The sequence below is a fragment of the Oryctolagus cuniculus genome, chromosome 12, assembly GCF_051225735.1.
Source record: "Oryctolagus cuniculus isolate XC-2025 breed Fujian yellow rabbit chromosome 12, ASM5122573v1, whole genome shotgun sequence".
Classification (NCBI taxonomy): domain Eukaryota; kingdom Metazoa; phylum Chordata; class Mammalia; order Lagomorpha; family Leporidae; genus Oryctolagus; species Oryctolagus cuniculus.
In genome coordinates this window covers 72,271,303-72,291,617 of record NC_142878.1, presented here as the reverse complement: position 1 = coordinate 72,291,617, position 20,315 = coordinate 72,271,303, and the positions used below count along the sequence as shown (strand labels likewise).

The 20,315-nt window shown below is 41.1% G+C and overlaps 1 protein-coding gene across 14 annotated transcripts in view; it reads right to left on the bottom strand.

Annotated features, from left to right (window-relative positions):
* The window catches only part of GALK2 (galactokinase 2), a 145,429-nt gene that overhangs the window by 9,020 nt on the left and 116,094 nt on the right, over window positions 1–20,315 (bottom strand). For 8 of the 14 annotated variants that reach the window (XR_016218094.1, XR_016218096.1, XM_008269030.5 and 5 more), the window contains one exon: window positions 8,538–8,739. The exons of the other annotated variants lie outside the window; for them this stretch is intronic. Coding sequence is in view for 6 of the 8 variants with exons in the window: in XM_008269030.5 (XP_008267252.1) it covers window positions 8,538–8,739 (202 nt within the window). In the remaining 2 variants the exon portion in view is untranslated. The remainder of the gene's footprint in view (window positions 1–8,537; window positions 8,740–20,315) is intronic. 14 annotated transcript variants of the gene reach the window in all.

The following is a 20,315-nucleotide window of genomic DNA, read 5'->3' as shown; positions in this document are numbered from 1 at the left end:
GGAATCAAAATGAAACGAAGCAACTAGTAGTACATGAAACTGTGATAGTGAAGAGAAATCATAATGAAATTAAGAATTCAATAGATCAAATGACAAACATTAGAGAGCCTTAAAAACAGAATGAGTGAAGCAGAAGAGAGAATATCGGACTTAGAAGACAGAGCACAGGAAAATATACAGTCAAACCAAAGAAAAGAAGAGGAAATTAGAAATCTAAAAAATATTGTCGGGAATCTACAGAATATTATTAAAAAACCCAACATTTGGGTTCTAGGAGTTCCTGAAGGCATGGAGAGGGAGAAAGGATTAGAAGGTCTTTTTAGTGAGATACTAGCAGAAAATTTCCCGGATTTGGAAAAGGACAGAGACATCCTAGCACAGGAAGCTCATAGAACCCCTAATAAACATGACCAAAAGAGATCCTCACCACGACACGTTGTAATTAAACTCACCACAGTGAAACAGAAAGAAAAGATCCTAAAATGTGCAAGAGAGAAACATCAGATTACTCTCAGAGGTTCTCCAATTAGACTCACAGCTGACTTCTCATCAGAAACCCTACAGGCTAGGAGGGAATGGCAAGATATAGCCCAGGTACTAAGAGAGAAAAACTGCAATCCCAGAATATTATATCCTGCAAAGCTCTCATTTGTGAATGAAGGTGAAATAAAGACCTTTCATAGCAAACAGAAATTGAAAGAATTTGTCGCCACTCATCCAGCCCTGCAAAAAATGCTTAAAGATGTGCTACACACAGAAACACAGAAACATGGCCATCAATATGAAAGAAGGTAAAGGAAGAAAACCTACCAGTAAAAGATCATAGGAAGCTCAAAGCATATACTAGAAAATATCTCCGGGAAAATGACAGGGCAAAGTTACTACTTATCAATAGTTACATTGAATGTTAATGGACTCAGTTCTCCAGTTAAAAGGCACAGAATGGCTGAATGGATTAAGGAACAAAACCCATCTATTTCCTGCCTACAAGAAACACATCTTTCCAACAAAGATGCATGCAGACTGAAAGTGAAAGGTTGGAAAAAGATATTCCATGCCAACAGAAACCAAAATAAAGAAAGTGTAGCCATATTAATATCAGACAAAATAAACTTTAACACAAAAACTGTTAAGAGAGACAAAGAGGGACACTATATAATGATTAAGGGTTCAATTCAACAGGAAGATGTAACTATTATAAATGTATATGCACCTAATTACAGGGCACCGGTTTATTTAAAAGGTATGTTAAGGGACTTAAAGGGAGACTTAGATTCCAATACAATAGTACTGGGGACTTCAATAACGCCACTCTCAGCAATAGACAGATTAACCGGACAGAAGATCAACAACAAAACAGCAGACTTAATCGACACTATTGCCTGCATGGATCTAATAGATATCTACAGATCTTTCAATCCTACATTTAAAGATTTTACATTCTTCTCAGCAGTACATGGAACCTTCTCTAGGATTGACCACACACTAGGCCATAAAGAAAGTCTCAGCAAATTTAAAAGAATTAGAATCATACCATGCAGCTTCTCAGACCACAGTGGAATGATGGTGGAAATTAGCAACTCAGGAATCCCTAGAGAGTATGTAAACACATGGGGACTGAACAACATGCTACTGAATGAACACTGGGTCATAGAAGACATCAAAAGAGAAATCAAAAACTTTCTGGAAGTAAATGAGGATAACAAAACAACATATCAAAACTTACGGGATACAGCAAAAGCAGTGTTGACAGGAAAGTTTATAGCAATAGGTGCCTACATCAAGAAATTGGAAAGGCACCAAATAAATGAGCTTTCAATGCATCTCAAGGATCTAGAAAATCTGCAGCAAACCAGACCCAAATCTAGTAGGAGAAGAGAAATAATTAAAATCAGAGAAGAAATCAACAGGATTGAATACAAAAAAAAAAATTACGAACAATCAGTCAAGCCAAGAGCTGGTTTTTTGAAAAAATGAATAAAATTGACACCCCATTGGCTCAACTAACTAAAAAAAGAAGAGGAAAGACCCAAATCAGTAAAATCAGAGATGAAAAAGGAAACGTAACAACAGACACCACAGAAATAAAAAGAATCATCAGAAATTACTACAAAGAGTTGTATGCCAGCAAACAGGGAAACCTGTCAGGAATGGATAGATTCCTGGACACATGCAATCTACCTAAATTGAACCATGAAGACATAGAAAACCTAAACAGACCCATAACTGAGACAGAAATTGAAAGAGTAATTAAGGCCCTCCCAACAAAGAAAAGCCCAGGACCAGATGGATTCACTGCTGAATTCTTTCAGACATTTAAAGAAGAACTAACTCCATTTCTTCTCAAACTATTCAGAACAATCAAAAAGAGGGAATCCTCCCAAATTCTTTCTATGAAGCCACAATCACCTTAATCCCTAAGCCAGAGAAAGATGCAGCATTGAAAGAAAATTACAGACCAATATCCATGATGAACATAGATGCAAAAATCCTCAATAAAATTCTCGCCAATAGAATACAACAACACATCAGGAAAATCATCCACCCAGACCAAGTGGGATTTATCCCTGGTATGCAGGGATAGTTCAATGTTCCCAAATCAATCAATGTGATATACCACATTAACAAACTGCAGAAGAAAAACCATATAATTATCTCAATAGATGCAGAGAAAGCATTTGATAAAATTCAACACCCTTTCATGATGAAAACTCTAAGCAAATTGCGTATAGAAGGAACATTCCTTAATACAGTCAAACAATTTATGAAAAACCCATGGCCAGCATCCTGTTGAATGGGGAAAATTTGGAAGCATTTCCACTGAGATCTGGTACCAGACAGGGATGCCCACTCTAAGACTACTATTCAACATAGTTCTGTAAGTTTTAGCCAAAACCATCAGGCAAGAAAAAGAAATTAAAGGGATACAAATTGGGAAGGAAGAAGTCAAACAATCCCTCTCTGCAGATGATATGATTCTTTATTTAGGGGATCCAAAGAACTCTACTAAGAGACTATTGGAACTCACAGAAGAGTTTGGCAAAGTAGCAGGATATAAAATCAAGGCACAAAAATCAACAGCGCTTGTATACAAAGGCAACACTATGGTTGAGAAAGAACTGCTAAGATCAATCCCATTCACAATAGCTACAGAAACATTCAATTACCTTGGAATAAACTTAACCAAGGACGTTAAAGATCTCTACGATGAGAATTACAAAATCTTAAAGAAATAGAAGAGGATACCAAAAAATGGAAAAATCTTCCATGCTCATGGATTGGAAGAATCAACATCATCAAAATGTCCATTCTCCCAAAACCAATTTATAGATTCAATGCAATCCCAATCAAGATACCAAAGACATTCTTCTCAGATCTAGAAAAAATGATGCTGAAATTCATATGGAGACACAGGAGACCTTGAATAGCTAAAGCAATTTTGTACAACAAAAACAAAGCCGGAGGCATCACAATACCAGATTTCAGGAAATACTACAGGGTAGTTGTAATCAAAACAGCATGGTACTGGTACAGAAACAGATGGATAGACCAATGGAACAGAATTGAAACACCAGAAATCAATACAAACATCTACAGCCAACTCATATTTGATCAAGGATCTAAAACCAATTCCTGGAGCAAGGACAGTCTACTCAATAAATGATGCTGGGAAAACTGGATTTCCACATGCAGAAGCATGTAGGAAGACCCCTACCTTACACCTTACACAAAAATCCACTCAACATGGATTAAAGACCTAAATCTATGACCTGACACCACCAAGTTACTAGAGAACATTGGAGAAACCCTTCAAGATATTGGCACAGGCAAAGACTTTCTGGAAAAGACCCGGGAGGCACAGGCAGTCAAAACCAAAATCAACTATTGGGATTGCATCAAATTGAGAAGTTTCTGTACTGCAAAAGAAACAGTCAGGAGAGTGAAGAGACAACCGACAGAATGGGAAAAAATATTTACAAACTATGCAACAGATAAAGGGTTGATAACCAGAATCTACAAAGAGATCAAGAAACTCCACAAAAACAAAACAAACAACCCACTTAAGAGATGGGCCAAGGACCTCAATAGACATTTTTCAAAAGAGGAAATCCAAATGGCCAACAGGCACATGAAAAAATGTTCAAGATCACTAGCAATCAGGGAAATGCAAATCAAAACCACAATGAGGTTTCACCTCACCCCAGTTAGAATGGCTCACATACAGAAATCTACCAACAACAGATGCTGGCGAGGATGTGGGGAAAAAGGGACACTAACCCACTGTTGGTGGGAATGCAAACTGGTCAAGCCACTATGGAAGTCAGTCTGGAGATTCCTCAGAAACCTGAATATAACCCTACCATATGACCCAGCCATCCCACTCCTTGGAATTTACCCAAAGGAAATTAAATTGGCAAAAAAAAAAAAAAAAAGCAGTCTGCACCCTAATGTTTATTGCAGCTCAATTCACAATAGCCAAGACCTGGAATCAACCTAAATGCCTATCAACAGTAGACTGGATAAAGAAATTATGGAATTATGGGACATGTACTCTATAGAATACTATACAGCAGTAAAAAAAAAAAAAGAAAAAATGAAATCCAGTTATTTGCAACAAAATGGAGGAATCTGGAACACATCATGCTGAGTGAAATAAGCCAGTCCCAAAGGGACAAATATCATAAGTTCTCCCTGATTGGTGACAACTATCCAAGCACCAAAAAGGAAACCTGTTAAAGTGAAATGGACACTATGAGAAACAGTGACTTGATCAGCCCTTGCCCTGACTGTTGATGAACAACTTAATATGTTATTCCTCTTAGTATTTTTTTGGTTGTTCTACTTAATACTGTTGGTTGAATTCTGTAATTAATACAGTTATTCTTAAGTGTTGAAACTTAACTGAAAAGTGATCCCTGTTAAATATAAGAGTGGGAATAAGAGAGGGAAGAGATGTACAGTTTGGGACATGCTCAAACTGACTTGCCCCAAATGGTAGAGTTAGAAACATACCAGGGGATTCCAATTCAATCCCATCAAGGTGGCATGTACCAATGCCATCTCACTAGTCCAAGTGATCAATTTCAGTTCACAATTGATAATAATGATAGGACTAAGAGTCAGAGGGATCACATAAACAAGACTAGTGTCTGAAAATATTAACCAATAGAATAAAAAAAAAGGGAGAGAATGATCCAACATGGGAAGTGGGATACACAGCAGACTCATAGAATAGCAGATGTCCTAAACAGCACTCTGCCCTCAGACTCAGCCCTTGAGGCATTTGGATCTGGCTGAAAAGCCCATGAGAGTATTTCAGGCATGGAAAGCCAAGACACTCTGGAAAAAAATGACCTAAATGAAAGATCTCCACGAGTGAGATCCCTCCCAGTGGAAAGAACAGGTCATCAAAGAAGGAGGTACCTTTCTCTGAAGGGAGAAGAGAACTTCCACTTTGACTATGACCTTGTCCAAATATGATCAGAGTCGGCGAACTCAAAAGGCTTCCATAGCCTTGGCAACTCATGACAAGAGCCTAGGGTGATTACTGATGCCATAAACAAGAGTGTCAATGTGTTAAGTCAACAACAGGAGTCACTGTGCACTCACTCCTCATGTAGGGTCTCTGTCCTTAATATGCTGTACATTGAGATTTAATGCTATAACTAGTACTCAAACAGTATTTTTCATTTTGTGTTTCTGTGTGGGTGCAAACTGTTGAAATCTTTACTTAATATATACTAAATTGATCTTCTGTATATAAAGAGAATTGAAAATGAATCTTGATATGAATAGGATGGGAGAGGGAGCGGGAGAGGGGAGGGTTGTGGGTGGGAGGGAAGTTATGGGGGTGGGGGGAGAAGTCATTGTAATCCATAAGCTGTACTTTGGAAATTTATATTCATTAAATAAAAGTGGAAAAAAAAGGAAAAAAAGCCTAAGAACCAGACAACTATTTTGGCCAGTACTTTCAACATGCCAGAAGAGAAACTTTCAATATGGGAAACTCTGACCTTACCCAGTTATATAATAAGTAGAAATTCATTTTGGTATATACCCATTCCAAACAAAAGAACCTTGAAAAAGGCATATAGCTCCCTATGCTGGATCCAACTGCTTTTTTCTCAGAAAATCAATATAATTGATGAAAATGATCTAGTCAGAAAAACTTTAGCTGCAATTAAGAAAAAGAAGTTTCCCAAAACAAGTAAAATATTTTTTAAAAAATAAAAGGTGCTCTTCCAAACCCATTTAAGACATGCCACAAAATCTTTTACTAGAATCACATATATAAATATCCTCTGCTCAAATATCCCGATAGACTGGTAGAAAACAAACAGACAGACTCTGGAGATCATGAAGCAAGGCTACAGTTCAAAGTTACAAGGCACCAAATGAAAAGAAGCATGGCTAGAACTCAGCCTTCTTAAAATTCCATGCTGTCTGCCTTCTCACAGCATGGCTTTTCCCAATGTTTGAATGCTAGAAAACATGACATCCAAGGCTGCCATCATAGATTCAAAGCTAGGAGATGAAAATATATATTTTTTTAAAAAAGACCCATTTGAGTGTAATCACATTTCAGGATAACCCAAGGGGAAAGAGACAAGCGTGGAACACACACTGGATTGGGGGTCAGGTTTTCCCACTAACTCATGGTGCAAACTCATATGTTCAAGTCACTTTGTATCACTGTCTTCTCAGATCTTAAAGGCCCCTTCCTGTTGTCATTTCTAATAGTACTGTAAGATAATCAGGACCCAGAATGGTGAAATGTGGCTTCCAAGCATGGGACTTTGAGAGAAACAAAGACAAATTCTCAGGCCAGAAACCCAGGAGTCATATTAATTCCTCTCTTTCAGCCACACAGAAGTGTCTGAAACCTTTCTTCAAGACACATGACACTGAATCACTTAGCATTCCACCACCCCTTTTCCTGCTCAGAGCTGGAGTCCTTCCCACAGTCTGCAGAGGCCACTGCATGGCTCCCCACTGCCTCTTCCTGCTCATCCCCTGATACTTTCTCCTTCCTTCACTGCCCTCCACCAGGTCTTTCTGTGCTCACCTGTGACAGCCACGTGGCCCCTCTCAGCCTATGCACTTGACTCTTCTCATTTCTGAATTTCCTTCAGGAGGGCTCTGCTCAAATATCACTTCCTCAGAGAGGCCTTCCTAGACCACTCAATGAGAAGAGTAACCCCCCTCCACAACCCTGGCAGTTTCTATGCCTTCTAATTTTTTTTCATAGCACTGAATACTACCACGCAAAGCATTTTTGTCATCTCCGGTCTTCGCATGGGAATGAAATCCCAAGAGAATGAATCTATGCTGATTGGCTATCCCAGGAAGGGGAAGTTCATTCAATTCCTGGAGTCTGGCAAGTGACCCTCCACTGCTTTCCAGGTGGGATTCAAATAACCCCACTCTCTTCCAGGCAAAGATGCTCTTTCCCGACTTCTGTACAAATCATTCTCTTCCAAAGCTGAACAGTAAGTGCCCCTTCCACTTACTGGGCCCTTGATATTTCAGAAAAGAGCACTTATAATGAAACAACCTTGGTAAGGATTTTTGGCAGTGAGTGAAAAAACACTGACGTCAGTAGAGTGATTCTCGTCAAAGCTGTGTTCAAGTCTCTCAACAAATTGGGCTATACGTGTCATTTGTGATCACTGGAGCTACTTGGCTTAAGTTTTTCAGGCTGGGAGTGTGGCAATGAGTTAGGCAAGCCACAGGCGCCAAGTGGTTAATTATATTTCCATTACTAATTGCATGCAGCACTATAGTATCTTCTCACAGTGAAACGGAATCTCAGCCATTTGAGTTCTCCCAGTTTCCCTTTCAGTTCTCCCGAGGTCAGTGAGCTCCCTGCTGGCTAAGAGGACCACTCGACTCTATTAACCCCATTCTTTTACAATTATAAGGAAGCTGTTTCCAGGCTTTGGGAAAGAGTTTTTCTTCTTTACACTTCTGTCTCAACTGACCATTTATAACCTGAGCTTTCTTCGGTTCTCATTTCCCCAATTTGTCTAAACTAAACCTGGAAGGCAGAAAAACACTGGCTGGCTCTCTGAGTGATTCGTTCAGCAAGCTCTCTTCCCCACATACTCCTATCATCTGAATGGAACCATTAAACTTCATTAGGACAGCAGACAGGAGGTTCTGGCACAGCAGTCATGTAGTAATTAAAATATCATGAGGCAGTAACAACAGGGCCCGTGCCTGAGAAAATCTGCCTACCTAAAGCATCCGCCTTCCCTAATCATCCAGGCATGGAAAAGTCTTTCTCTCAATGTTGTACAGACCTGACTGCAAACTGGCCCCAAACTCAAGACCTCATGAGACCATGAAGCCAGGTCGCTAGTCTTTCATGCCGCAGATACAGAAGAGGAAACACATTCAGCTCATATGAGAAGTGGGAAAGGATCCTCTTTAATGAAGAAGATTATGGGAAATGGTGCAGTGTTTTGTTCATTGACTTCAACAGTATTCTCTGGCAGTATCCCTTGGTTCCCACCACGCTGCTCTCCCAGCCTCACCGACAGATGTCCACCAGCTGGTCCAGCTCAGGACAGCTGCACTCGTACATGTCCCTGCAGCTCCTGTGGCTCTGGTTCATCAACTCTCCCAGCTGCTGGACCACGTTGTCAGGTGCTTCTTCACATATCTTCTTAAACTGAAGCACTCGTGCAGCCTCACTGTATACGTGCTTTGCACGTTGGTAGAGTTTGAAGATGGGCACTGAGGGAGGAAGGGCATTAGAAGGAAGTTAGAAATGGTTTACTGGACAGCCCAATACAAAGAAAAATATAGTTTTGAGGGCTTCCATTTTTGCCTTCATTATCAATATCTTAGACTTCAAATAGTTTTCTATTTCACTGAAAGAATGCTTTCTACCCAAAATTTGTGTTTGCAAGTAGGTTTTACTTTATTCTTGATTGTGAATCAAATCTTATAACTGTATTTTCTTCAGTCTTTCCAACCCACCCAGATGGGTGCATGCATACGCATGCAAACTAAACCATCCCACAGGAGGGAAGAGGGTTACGTGTGTGGAGCACTCCCTACCTGTCAGATCCTTCAAGCACTACCTAATGTAGTTCTCATAGCAGCGGGTGACGCGCAGCAGGATCCTTGCTCAACAGACAGAGACTGAAGCTGAGAAAAGCAGAGTGAGTTGCCAGGGGTCCCACATCCAGAAAGTGGCAGAAGCAGAACAGATGAGGGGTGTCTGGCCCCAGAGCCATGTTCTTTCCTCTGGGTCCACCAGAAAGGAGCACTGAAACTGCTTGTGCTGGCAACGATGCACCCATGTGTGCTATAGCATTCCTTATCATAGAAGAAAATAAGAGCCCAATGTCCGGTAAGAGGAGGCTTTAAAAAAATTACACTATAACCATCAAAAACCTGAAACTCAGTTCTAAGGCAATTTCTTCCTGATTGGGTTGTGAAATAACACTTAAAACTATGTACAACTGACACCAATTTTGCATACACATATAGACATATTTATGTATATTTTTTAATGACAAGAAGGCACCAAAATTTCATCAGTAGGTCTCTCTGTAGTCCAGTATGGGTGATTTCTTGGTCTTTATCACACCTTTCTGCACTTTCCATATTATTCACAAAGACTGTGCTACACAATTGTATTTTCAGTTACAGAAATTTGTCCTAAGCAATAGTTGTGTCTTTTCTGCTTACACATTCCCTTGAATAACATCTGACATCCTCACCGTTGTCAGCCAAGCTGAACAGTGACTGAGCTGGTAGGTGTGGTAGGTCTGGGAAAGCTGTGGGGAAAAATGTATGGGATTTACCTGGCCTGGTGGAAAAAGCCAGGGCTAAGACCCAAAAGACCTGTCATTTCTTATCAACTCTGTGACAACTAGCTATCACACACGTTGCTATCTCTACAGAGCATTTCCTTGTGTCTAAAATGAAGTTGAGAATGACTTCCCAGTGTCCTTCCAACTCCAACATTTTACAGTTCTATGAAGAACTTTCTCCGAGCATAATCCCTCAACATTTCCCCCATTTTGTTATCCTTTGTAAAGAGGATGCTAACTATGACTATGACCTTTCTGGTTGCAATTCGGGTTCTGCATTCTGCCCTTCTCTACCCTGCTGTGTGCATCCAGACGCTGACCTATATAAACTACTTCAATGAGTTCCTTTGCTGTCTAGAGCAGAGCAGAGGAGAAGATCAGCAAACAACGGGAGGAGAGACAGTAAAGTCAGACGATTGATTTCCTGGCTTCCCTCTTGCAGAGCCAGCTAGACTTGAACATCCAGGACACCATGCATCCTTCAAGGCTGCCTTTTCTGCATGACTGTCTCCTGCATCTGCCTCCATGTTGCTTTCCCAGGAACTATGACTACTTTTTCAGAAGTACTTTCACGTTTCTAGTTATGAGCCAATAAATCCTGTTAAAGTTTCATGTTGTCTTTGTAGTTTCCACTGTGCAGCACTGCCCCCATAACTCTCAGAAGTAGAGGAAAAGGCGGTCAGGGTTAGAGGAAGTGAATAGTCACTTGTTACAAACTGCATGTTTCTGTCTCCTCAAACTTCATGTGTGGAAATCCTAATCCCCAGAGGGGAGGTATTAGGAGGCGGAGCCTGTGGGGGTAATTAGGTTTAATGAGGTCATAAAAGTACAGACCCATGAAGGAACTGGGTGTCCTTATAAGAAAAGAAGAGACCAAAGCTCACTTTGTCCACCATAGAAGGACACAAGGGGAAGACAGCCATCTGTAAACCAGGAAGAGGACCTTCCCCAGACACCAGATCTGCTAGGACCTTGATCTGGGACATCCAAGCCTCCAGCACTTTGAAAATAAATTTCTGTTGTGTAAGACACCAAGTCTATGTCATTTTTGTTAGAGCAGCCCAAACTGACAAAGACATTATTTTTGGTATTTGTGAGGCCAAACTTCCCATAAATTAATAATGAAGAATTAAAATTTTTTTCAGAGGTTCTCAATTGAGTCATATGAGATATATTAAACTTACAGTTAACCATTTTCATGAAATGATGCAGATTTGTGTGAATTTTCCTATTGTTCTTTTTTTAATTTTTATTAATATAAAGAGAACAGATTTCAAGTATTTCATAGGTACAATTCCAAGAAGAGAACCATACTTACCTCCCTCCTTTTTTCCCCTCCCGCAGTCCCTCTCCTTCCTTCCTTTTTTTTTAATTTGTGCAAAAATAATTTCAGTCCACTATAAATTATAGGCTTAAATGCAGCACTAACCAGAGGACTTGTATTCAGTCATGTGACTGGTTCTTCTTTCCCAGTGTGTCTTGCAGCCATCCCCCACTCCTATTCCCTCTGTCATTATCCAAATTTCCAATTTTATTCTCTTTTCCACCTGGACTATTTTGCAGCAAGCTCTGAATTTATATTCCCCTCTTGATCACTCCTCCCTGTGACCTACATTTGATCAACACTCACAGACTGCCAACAACAGATGTGAATTTAAAATTCAAATAATAATAATAATGACAGGAGTTACAAGTGAAATGTAGGTGGGAACAAAAGTACAACAACATGTTTTGTCCCATCGGTAGCCAGGTCATGTGAATCAGCCCACACTGTAATGTGAATTTGTTATTCCCATCATTTAGTTCTCTTCAAATGGGAATGTGATTCATTTTAGGGTCTGAGTGTCAAAATATCCCAAGGGGAAACATGTCTTACCAATACCCCATACTGGCAATACACCGTCTTCAAAACCCACTGTCTGAAGGAGCAACACAGGAGCATGTAGCAACTTCTCAAAATCTCTCAATGGGAAAGGGAAAAGAAGGGCAACTGGTGGCCATGTACATGCCTGAGACAGCACTAATCATTTCATACCTGTTCTTGTAATTCAGGTTGTATGATTCGCATTTTGAAAGCAAAGAAAGTGACTTTGGTAACTGTGGCTTAAGATTGTTCTTTTTTAAAAATTTGAGGTTGAAACAAAAGTTTAAATACCATGACCCCGTATGTTTCAGTTTTACTTTTGAACTACTTTACCTCCCATAATCATATATGAAGTTTAAAGTTCCCAGCATGGAGAAGAGGAGGAGAAAGCAGAGTTGTTTTGTTTTTCCTGTAAAGTACAGAGGATTAAAAATCACCTGATTTCCAAGTCCACTGCTATTTATGGCTGCAGCACAAAAGGTACACGAAAGTGGCGTCGACTATGATAATAAAGCAGTGCTATTTAGCTGACAAGTCAGGCTAGTATGCTCTGATGTGCAAAGGTTTCTTTTAACAAAAAATTTAAAACATATGGGAAAGTAGAGAAAATGCTATAATAAACCCCATAAGCCCATCATCTATAATGAACAACTATTAATATTCCCCATTTGTGCTTTGATTGATATCTTGCTGAAGTATTTTTAAATAAATTATAGATACACATATCTCCACTTACATATTTCAGCATACATCTCTATAAAACAGAAATATTTTCCCTATATTACCACCATATAATTATCACACTTAACAGAATCACCAATGATCCATTAATATCTTATATCCAGTCCATATCTAAATTTTCCCTGTTGTCCTCCAGTTTAAATTTCAGTTGGTTTATACCCAAGGTCCACACATTATATTCAGTTGTTATATCTAATAGGTTTATTTTAATCAACAATTTATAATCATTTTTGGCACTCTGGATTCTCAGTATCATATCCAAGTACATTTCAGTGCCATATCCTGCAATAAAACTCAATATACTCTGAGAAATATGCTTTGGTTTTCCTTTAGGATTACATATTTATTTAGGATTAAATGTTCTCAAGTATAAATTGTCCAGAGAGATGTTTCCTATTAAACCTTAGGGTTGGTGCTTTGATTTGTGACAAGAAACATTCTAAATGCGTCAAGCATATTACCAGAACCTCTCGATCCTCGCACTTTCTGGCGTCTATTCTGTTTGTAGAGGAAGCATTTCACATCAGGACTCCTGAAGAGGAATGCCTAACGAGGACTCTCACTGGGCAAACTGAAGGTGCATTTGAGACTGCCATAGCTCACACCCTCTGAACAGTAGTAACTCCGAAAACAAGGCGAGGGCAGAAAGGGCATCTGTTTTCAATTGTGATACAAAGATCTTGCCAAAGGCTACAAGAGATTTGGAGACCACCCTTTGGGAGAGAAAGCAGTTTTGTGCTGGCTGGATATCATAAATGCTCTCTGGATCCAGGGTTCTGGCTCGTTATGTGCTGGCAACTCATCAGGTCTCTGTGCTCCAGATAAAAAAAAAAAAAAAGAAAAAAGAAAATCTGAAACTTTGTTTGGAACAGTTTTCTTCCCTGTCCAGTTAACTGTATAATTAGATGTTCCATCGGCCTATAAGCTCTTGCAATCCGTGAGAGCAATTATTATATTAAAGGATGGAGGAAGCTGTTTCTTACTAAGTTCACTACATGTAGGATTACTTCCAAGGCACATTCAATTTGAGAATATAATGCTAGATGCTGTTTTCCTACGAGACCACTAGTGGCCTAACCTATCCATGGGAAATCCAGGGCTTCAAAGCAAGATATGCCACATGGACTTTGGAACATTGTTTTTCTCTAGCATGAATCTTCAAGGATTATTGAATCTAATCCTGAAACCATGACACATTGACTCCAATCTGAAACCTAAAAGTTCGTGGCAATACACACTGAAACTGCAGAATAAATATTTCATTTTGCTATTGAATAATTTCTATTTTTATATAAGCTCTGTTTGCTAGCTCAGATTTTTCCTTTTCTTCTGACTTCATCCCTCACTGCCCACCCCTTTCCCAGACACACTGCCTTCACACTTTGCCTCCAGAATCTGCCAGGGGCTCCTGCCTTGGGCCCATTTGCACAATAGCTGTTTTGTTGCTCTGAAATGTTCTCACTCATAATTTTCACATGGCTGGCCCCTTTTTGGTATTTAAGTGTCAAATGTTATAGTTGCAAGGAAAATTTCCCTCTAAAAATTCCTATCTAGAGTAGTCCACACAGCATATATTCTCTCCATCCTATTTTACTCTCCCAACATTTATGACCAGATAATAGTTTCTGGTGTGTTCACAGGCTTGTGGTTTTCTCCCACAGCTATAGTCAGCTCCAGGTCAAGGGCCGTACCTGATTTCAACACCACTGTATCTTCTAGCAGCTAACGTGATCTGGCACATGGTAGGGACTCCATAAATGTGTGCAGAATGAGTGCTTCCATTCCTGGTCTTTGTGACAAAACTGTACTGAAACTAAGCTAAATAGGGGTCAGCATTGTGTCATAGTGGGTTAAGCCAGTGCCTGCAGCGCTGGTATCCCATATGGGGGCCAGTACGAGTTCTGGCTGCTCCACATCTGATCTACCTCCCTGCTAATGTGCCTGGGGAAGCAGCAGATGATGGCCCAAGTGCTTGAGCCTCTGCACCCATGGTGGGAGACCTAGAAGCTCCTGGCTACTGGTTTTGGTGTGGCCCAACCACAGCCATTGTGGCCATTTGGGGAGTGAACCAGAGGATGGAAGAGTGAGTATCTGTCTGTCTGTCTGTCTGTATCTCTGTCTCTCTCTCCCTGTAACTCTATCTTTCGGATAAATAAAATCTTAAAAAAAAAAACTAGACTAGATAAACAATTATGGGACAAACACAATAGGGAATATATAGAAGACCTGCTATTTTGGCAGTCACACTTACTAGTCTTCTCACCAAAAAAATTGGGAAAAGTTTGCTAGAGTAAAGTTAGTAGGTTCCTATGCCCAAAGTGGACTGTAATATCCATTATCACAGATGACTGAGAAGCATTTGTTTATAACATATTCTGCTTCAGAGACATAGGAGAAAAGATATTTCTAAAACAAAATGTGTTTCAAATAAAAGTGAAGGAATAGAAAATAGATCATCATCATAACCAGTTTAAATAGTCTTTTGTTTTCTTTTAGGCAATCTTTATAACAAAGAGGTGCCTATTAATCTAGCTCAAAAGATGGATGGCTACAGAGTTCATCATAAGAACCCATCTCTAATCAAACAATCTAAACCAGGACACAAGTAATTGGTTATTTTGTTGTACTTTTGGTGTTAAAAGATGTGGGAAACTCTTTGACAGATGAAACACACCGGGCACTATTTTGCTAACAAAAACTCTGAGGGGGTAGGTATTTTGCCTAGCAGTTAAGCCACCCATTAGGCAATATCCAAGTGCCTAGGTTCATGTCCAGTCTCTGATGCCCAATCCCAGCTTCCTGCTAATGCAGAATACAGGGGACAGCAAATGATGGCTCAAGTAGTTGGGTCCCTATAACTCTCATGGGACACCTGGATTTGAGTTCCCAGTTCCCAGCTTTGACCCATCTAAGCCATTGAAGGTATTTGGGGAAGTAAACCAGAGGATGAGTGTCTCTCTCTCTCTCCAATTTTTTTAATAGGTCTGAAGACAGCAGCTCAGTAGTAGATAAAGGATATGCCTATTCAATCTCTAAAAAGAGATCCACTGGTATAATTTTAAATTCTGCATGAAGAGCTGAGGACTTCCTCTTCATTACCTCATCTTCTACTAAAAGTAATGCCAAAAGCCCTGAGTCAGATGGCCATGTAGCAACATTCAACCAATAGTTCTTACTGAGTACTTGCTATGTGCCCCATACCATGCTCCAAATGAGATGGAAGACACATGAAGTAGAAGCCCCTGCTTTAAGAAACTTGTAACTCAGTTAAACAGGTAAGACACGCGAACAGACCACTGGACAGTGACCAACTGCAGCAGATACCTGAGAGATGGAGATGCTAAAGGTGCATGAAGACAAAGTTTAATGTTCGGGGTGCGGCAGTAGGAGATGTCATGGGAGAAAGGCCTGAGCCTTAAGCTCCCCTGCTATGAAGACAGATGGTCAAATGGCTGTGGATGGGAACAGGCAGGCTGGAGAGAGCAAGCTGACCAGAACATGGGCAGCCTCTCCAGGCAGCCATCCTCTCATGATGCTTCCACATCCCCTGCTCCACAAACATTGTGCACTAACAACCTATGGGCCATAGCCAGTGACAGTGGTGCCCTCTTCACTGACAAGATATCTTTAAATTGGGAAATTATATATGAGTGTAGATTTCTGCTTTTTCTTGAAAAAACTGAAAGTTCTAGCTGCCACAGAGCAACGGTTGACAGGAACTGAGGAGCAGCTACCCCCTTGGGACAGGACACACACACTTTAGTTCTCACAGTTCTACCATCACCAACTGTCTGACATTCAGCCTGCCCGACTAGTGTATACGCCTGCCTGGTCACCATGGGTATCTGCTGTGGCCCTTGTTCCACAAAACTCTATATGATGGGAATTCTCAGCAGAGAGAGAAGAGTGGGTAAAACTCTTCCCTAGTCATCTTGCCATAATGAGTCACTCCTACTGTTACTAGCAAATGCACTTTCCTCTTATATGTATTGACAGCTCTGCATTAAAATAGTCTCTCTTGCTGTAACTTCTGCTATTTGGTTGTGGTTCTGTTACCCAAATTTACATAAACACAAGGTATCTGAAGATAGCTCTCATGTCCTATGTCTTTAAAAAAAAAAACAGATTTATTTATTTATTTGAGAGGTAGAATTACAGGCAGAGGGAGGAAGACACAGAGAGAAAGATCTTCCATCCACTGGTTCATACTGCAAATGGCCACAACAACTGGAACTGGGATGATCTGAAGCCAGCTTCTTCCCGGTCTCCCACACAGGTGTGGGTCCCACACACTTGGGCCATCTTCCGCTGCTTTCCTAGGCCATTAGCAGGGGGCTGGATCAGAAGAGGAGCAGCTGGGACATGAACAGCCACCCATATGGGATGCCAACATTGCAGGTGGAGGCTTAGCCTACTGCACCACAGTGCCAACCCCTGTTCTAAGTCTTTTACACATTGGTAGTCTGTGTTGAAACTGAGGGAACCATGATAAATAAGTGTTCCTTACTTACAAGAAGTAACACTCTACTAGAGAGCATTAAACAAGAACAGATGCTAAGGCAACCCCTCACAGCTACAATGGAGATACCAAGGCATCCTAATCTAAATTAACCTGAAAGCAGGTTGCAGATGAGGTGAAGATGTAAGAAAACTGAGATAAGAAAGGAGAGAAGCCGAGAAAGGAGGCTTAATAAGTGAGTTACCAATGCTTCCTCCTCTGAATCTACTTTAGTCTGTGCTGGCCCTTCCTGAAGGGTACCTTCCAGGACCTACTTACAGATTCACAAGAGAGCGGAATTCATCTCATGAGCTCAAGGGAGAGCTGGACTACGGTCCCTCTCACTCTCCACATAGCCTCCCATCACTAACCCACATGAGGGTTTATGAACACACAAGAGGGCAGAGCACTGGTTTTCCAGAACGAAGCTAAAAAGTGCTAAGTGTTTTGGGAATCAGACGTGGCTTCATGAAGACTTCATCTCTAGATAATCAAATCAAAATGAATAAATATGCTGGTCTCGAAGAAATAGAAATATTTATCATATAACTGCATAATTTATCTTTCTGAGAATCTCACATCCCAAAATACTTTCCCATTGTTTGGGTAGGGGCTAAGAGCAATTATGGCCTTAGCAGTTTCTGCACAAGCACGCTGCTACATGCTACTGGCCAATTTCTTTGCAAAGAAGAAAAATCCACTGGGCTAACCCAAGCGTCGGTTCCAAGAACAGCAATCGGAGGTAGATGGGGAAAACCACTTCAGAACCTACTCTGGAGCTCGCTGTTTTCTATGCAGCACAGTTATAAGTCCCTGCTCTGAGGCAGAGCCTCTTTGGAGTATTTAAGCAGCATAATGGAAAAACACTATACAATCCTCATTGATGTTGGACTGTGGTTGCAAATTTATTTTCCTAGTAGTAATATTTTTCATAAATGTGAAGTTTCTGAAATGGTCAAACCCACAAAAAATAAACTGCTGTTTTCAGCCACATTAGTACCCCATTCCCATGCTACAAAGCTTAAATTCAATTAGCATTTTACATTTAAAGGGGGAAAAATCTTTAACTACCTGCTTTTAAAAGCAAAACCACTGATGAAAAAAATATATATGCACTTTCAACACAGACCACATTAATCCCTGGAAAACTACATTCCAAAAACATTTGTAAATATTTGAAAATCCACAGCATAATGCCATTTTGTACATGAAGACTAACAGCACCCCGCATGTTTATAACTTCCCTTTCTCAGATTACCAGAGTAGCAAGAACCGGCACCATCTGTTTCACAGTAAATTTTACTCCTTTGATCTTGAAACTTTTGCTCTAGTTACATTCACCTGTATTTAACACTCTGGCAATACACTAAACTGCAAATAACCCCAGGATCACTCACACAACAGGAAGGAGCCTATTGCTCCCTTGTTTTTCATGCTATCATCTACCCTCCAGGTTCACAGTCTTAGCACGCAAGTCTGAACCACTGCACTACCTTCTAACTGATCTCCCTTTTACCTCTCAACCTGGACACAGCTGCCCCAGGGGTCTGTCGTGATGCAGTGGGTGAAACTGCCACCTGCAACTCCAGCATCCCATATGAGCAGTTCAAGTCCCAGTGTCTCACCTTCTGATCTGGCTCCATGCGTATATGCCCAGAAAAGCAGCAGATGCCTCAAGAGCTTGGGCCCCTGTGCCTAAGTAGAAGACCCAGATGCAGTTCCAGGCTTCTGGCTTTGGCCTGGACCAGCATTGTTGGCTGCCATCTGCAGAGTGAACCAGAGGATGGAATATTCTCTCCCTTTCTCTCTCTCTCACTCTCTCTCTCTATCAAATACATTTAAGATTTTTATTTATTTGAAAGTCAGAGTTACACAGAGAGAGGAGAGGCAGAGAGAGAGAAAGAGAGAGGGAGAGAGGTCTTCCATCTGCTGGTTAACTCCCTAGATGGATGAAACGATGGGGGCTGCGCCAATCCGAAGCCAGGAGCCAGGAGCTTCTTCCGGGTCTCCCACACGGGTGCAGGGGCCCAAGGACTTGGGCCATCTTCCACTGCTATCCCAGGCCATAGCAGAGAGCTGGATCAGAAGAGGAGAAGCCAGGACTCGAACCAGCACCCATAAGGGATGCTGGCGCTTCAAGCCAAAGCGTTAACCCATTGTGCCATAGTGCCAGCCCCCAAATACATTTAAAAAAAAAAACTTTAATAAAAAAAAAGACCTAGCATGTGCATCCTACCCACACTGACTGCATTCCCCGCATCTCTTCCAGTATTAACCCAGACGCCACCTCTTCCATAGCACACTCAGAGGAATTCATACCCTCCACCACTGCACACCTCGTTAATTACTGTGTTCCTTTCTAATTGTTTTTGTAATACACTGCGTTAGGAGGAAAGGAACCTTCACTTGCTCTTCACCTTCATAGCTGCCTTAGAACCCAGCAGAATTCCTGGAATACAGCAGGTTCCCAATCAATATCATTTCCTTGCCCCCATTCCATCAATGCAGGAAGAATCTGCAGCTGTTCCCTTGATGAGCCACACTGTTCTATTTTCTACTTTCTTGGGGGTAGAACTTTCCCACTGACTTTCCAGCTCTTCCCTAAAGCTTTGTTCATGGGGAAAGTGAAAAGAGGAGATAGTATCAAATCCTTGAAAAGGAGCCAGGGAGTTGGAAAGGAATCTCTGTCGATGCAGAGCTGAATGAAGCCTGTGGAAACAACGGTCAGGCCTGTTCTGGGATTTTTACACAAAAGGAAATTAGTTCCTGTCTTAGTTTTAATCTGTTAATTGGATTACAGGGAGAAAAGTAAAAGAATAAAAAGGGATTAAAGAAGGCCATCTTTGTGGCATAACAAGTTAAGCCAGCACCTGCAATGCCAGCATCCCATAAGTGCCCCAGTTTGAGTACCAGCTGCTCCATTTCTGATCCAGCAGCACCCACATGAAAGACCTGGATGAAGCTCCTGGCTTCAGCCATTGTGGCCCCAAGCCACTGCAGCCATTTGGAGAGTGAACCAGCAGAGAGAAGATCTCTCTTTCCCTCTCTCTTGTAACACTGCCTTTCAAATCAATAAAATAAATCTTAAAAAAAAGAAAAAAGAATGGGGGCCAGCATTGTGGTGTAACTGGTAAAGCTGCCGCCTATGAAGCCAGCATCCCATATGGGCACCGGTGTGAGATCCACTTCAGATCCAGCTCCCTGCTAATGCACCTGAGACAGCAGCAGAGAACAGCCCAAGTGCTTGGGCCTTTGCACCCATGTGGGAGACCTGGAAGAAGCTCCTGGCTCTCGGCTTTGGCCTGGCCCAGCTCTGGCCATTGTGGCCATTTGGGGAATGAATCAGCACATAGAAGAGCTCTGTCTCTCTGTCTCTTCCTCTCTG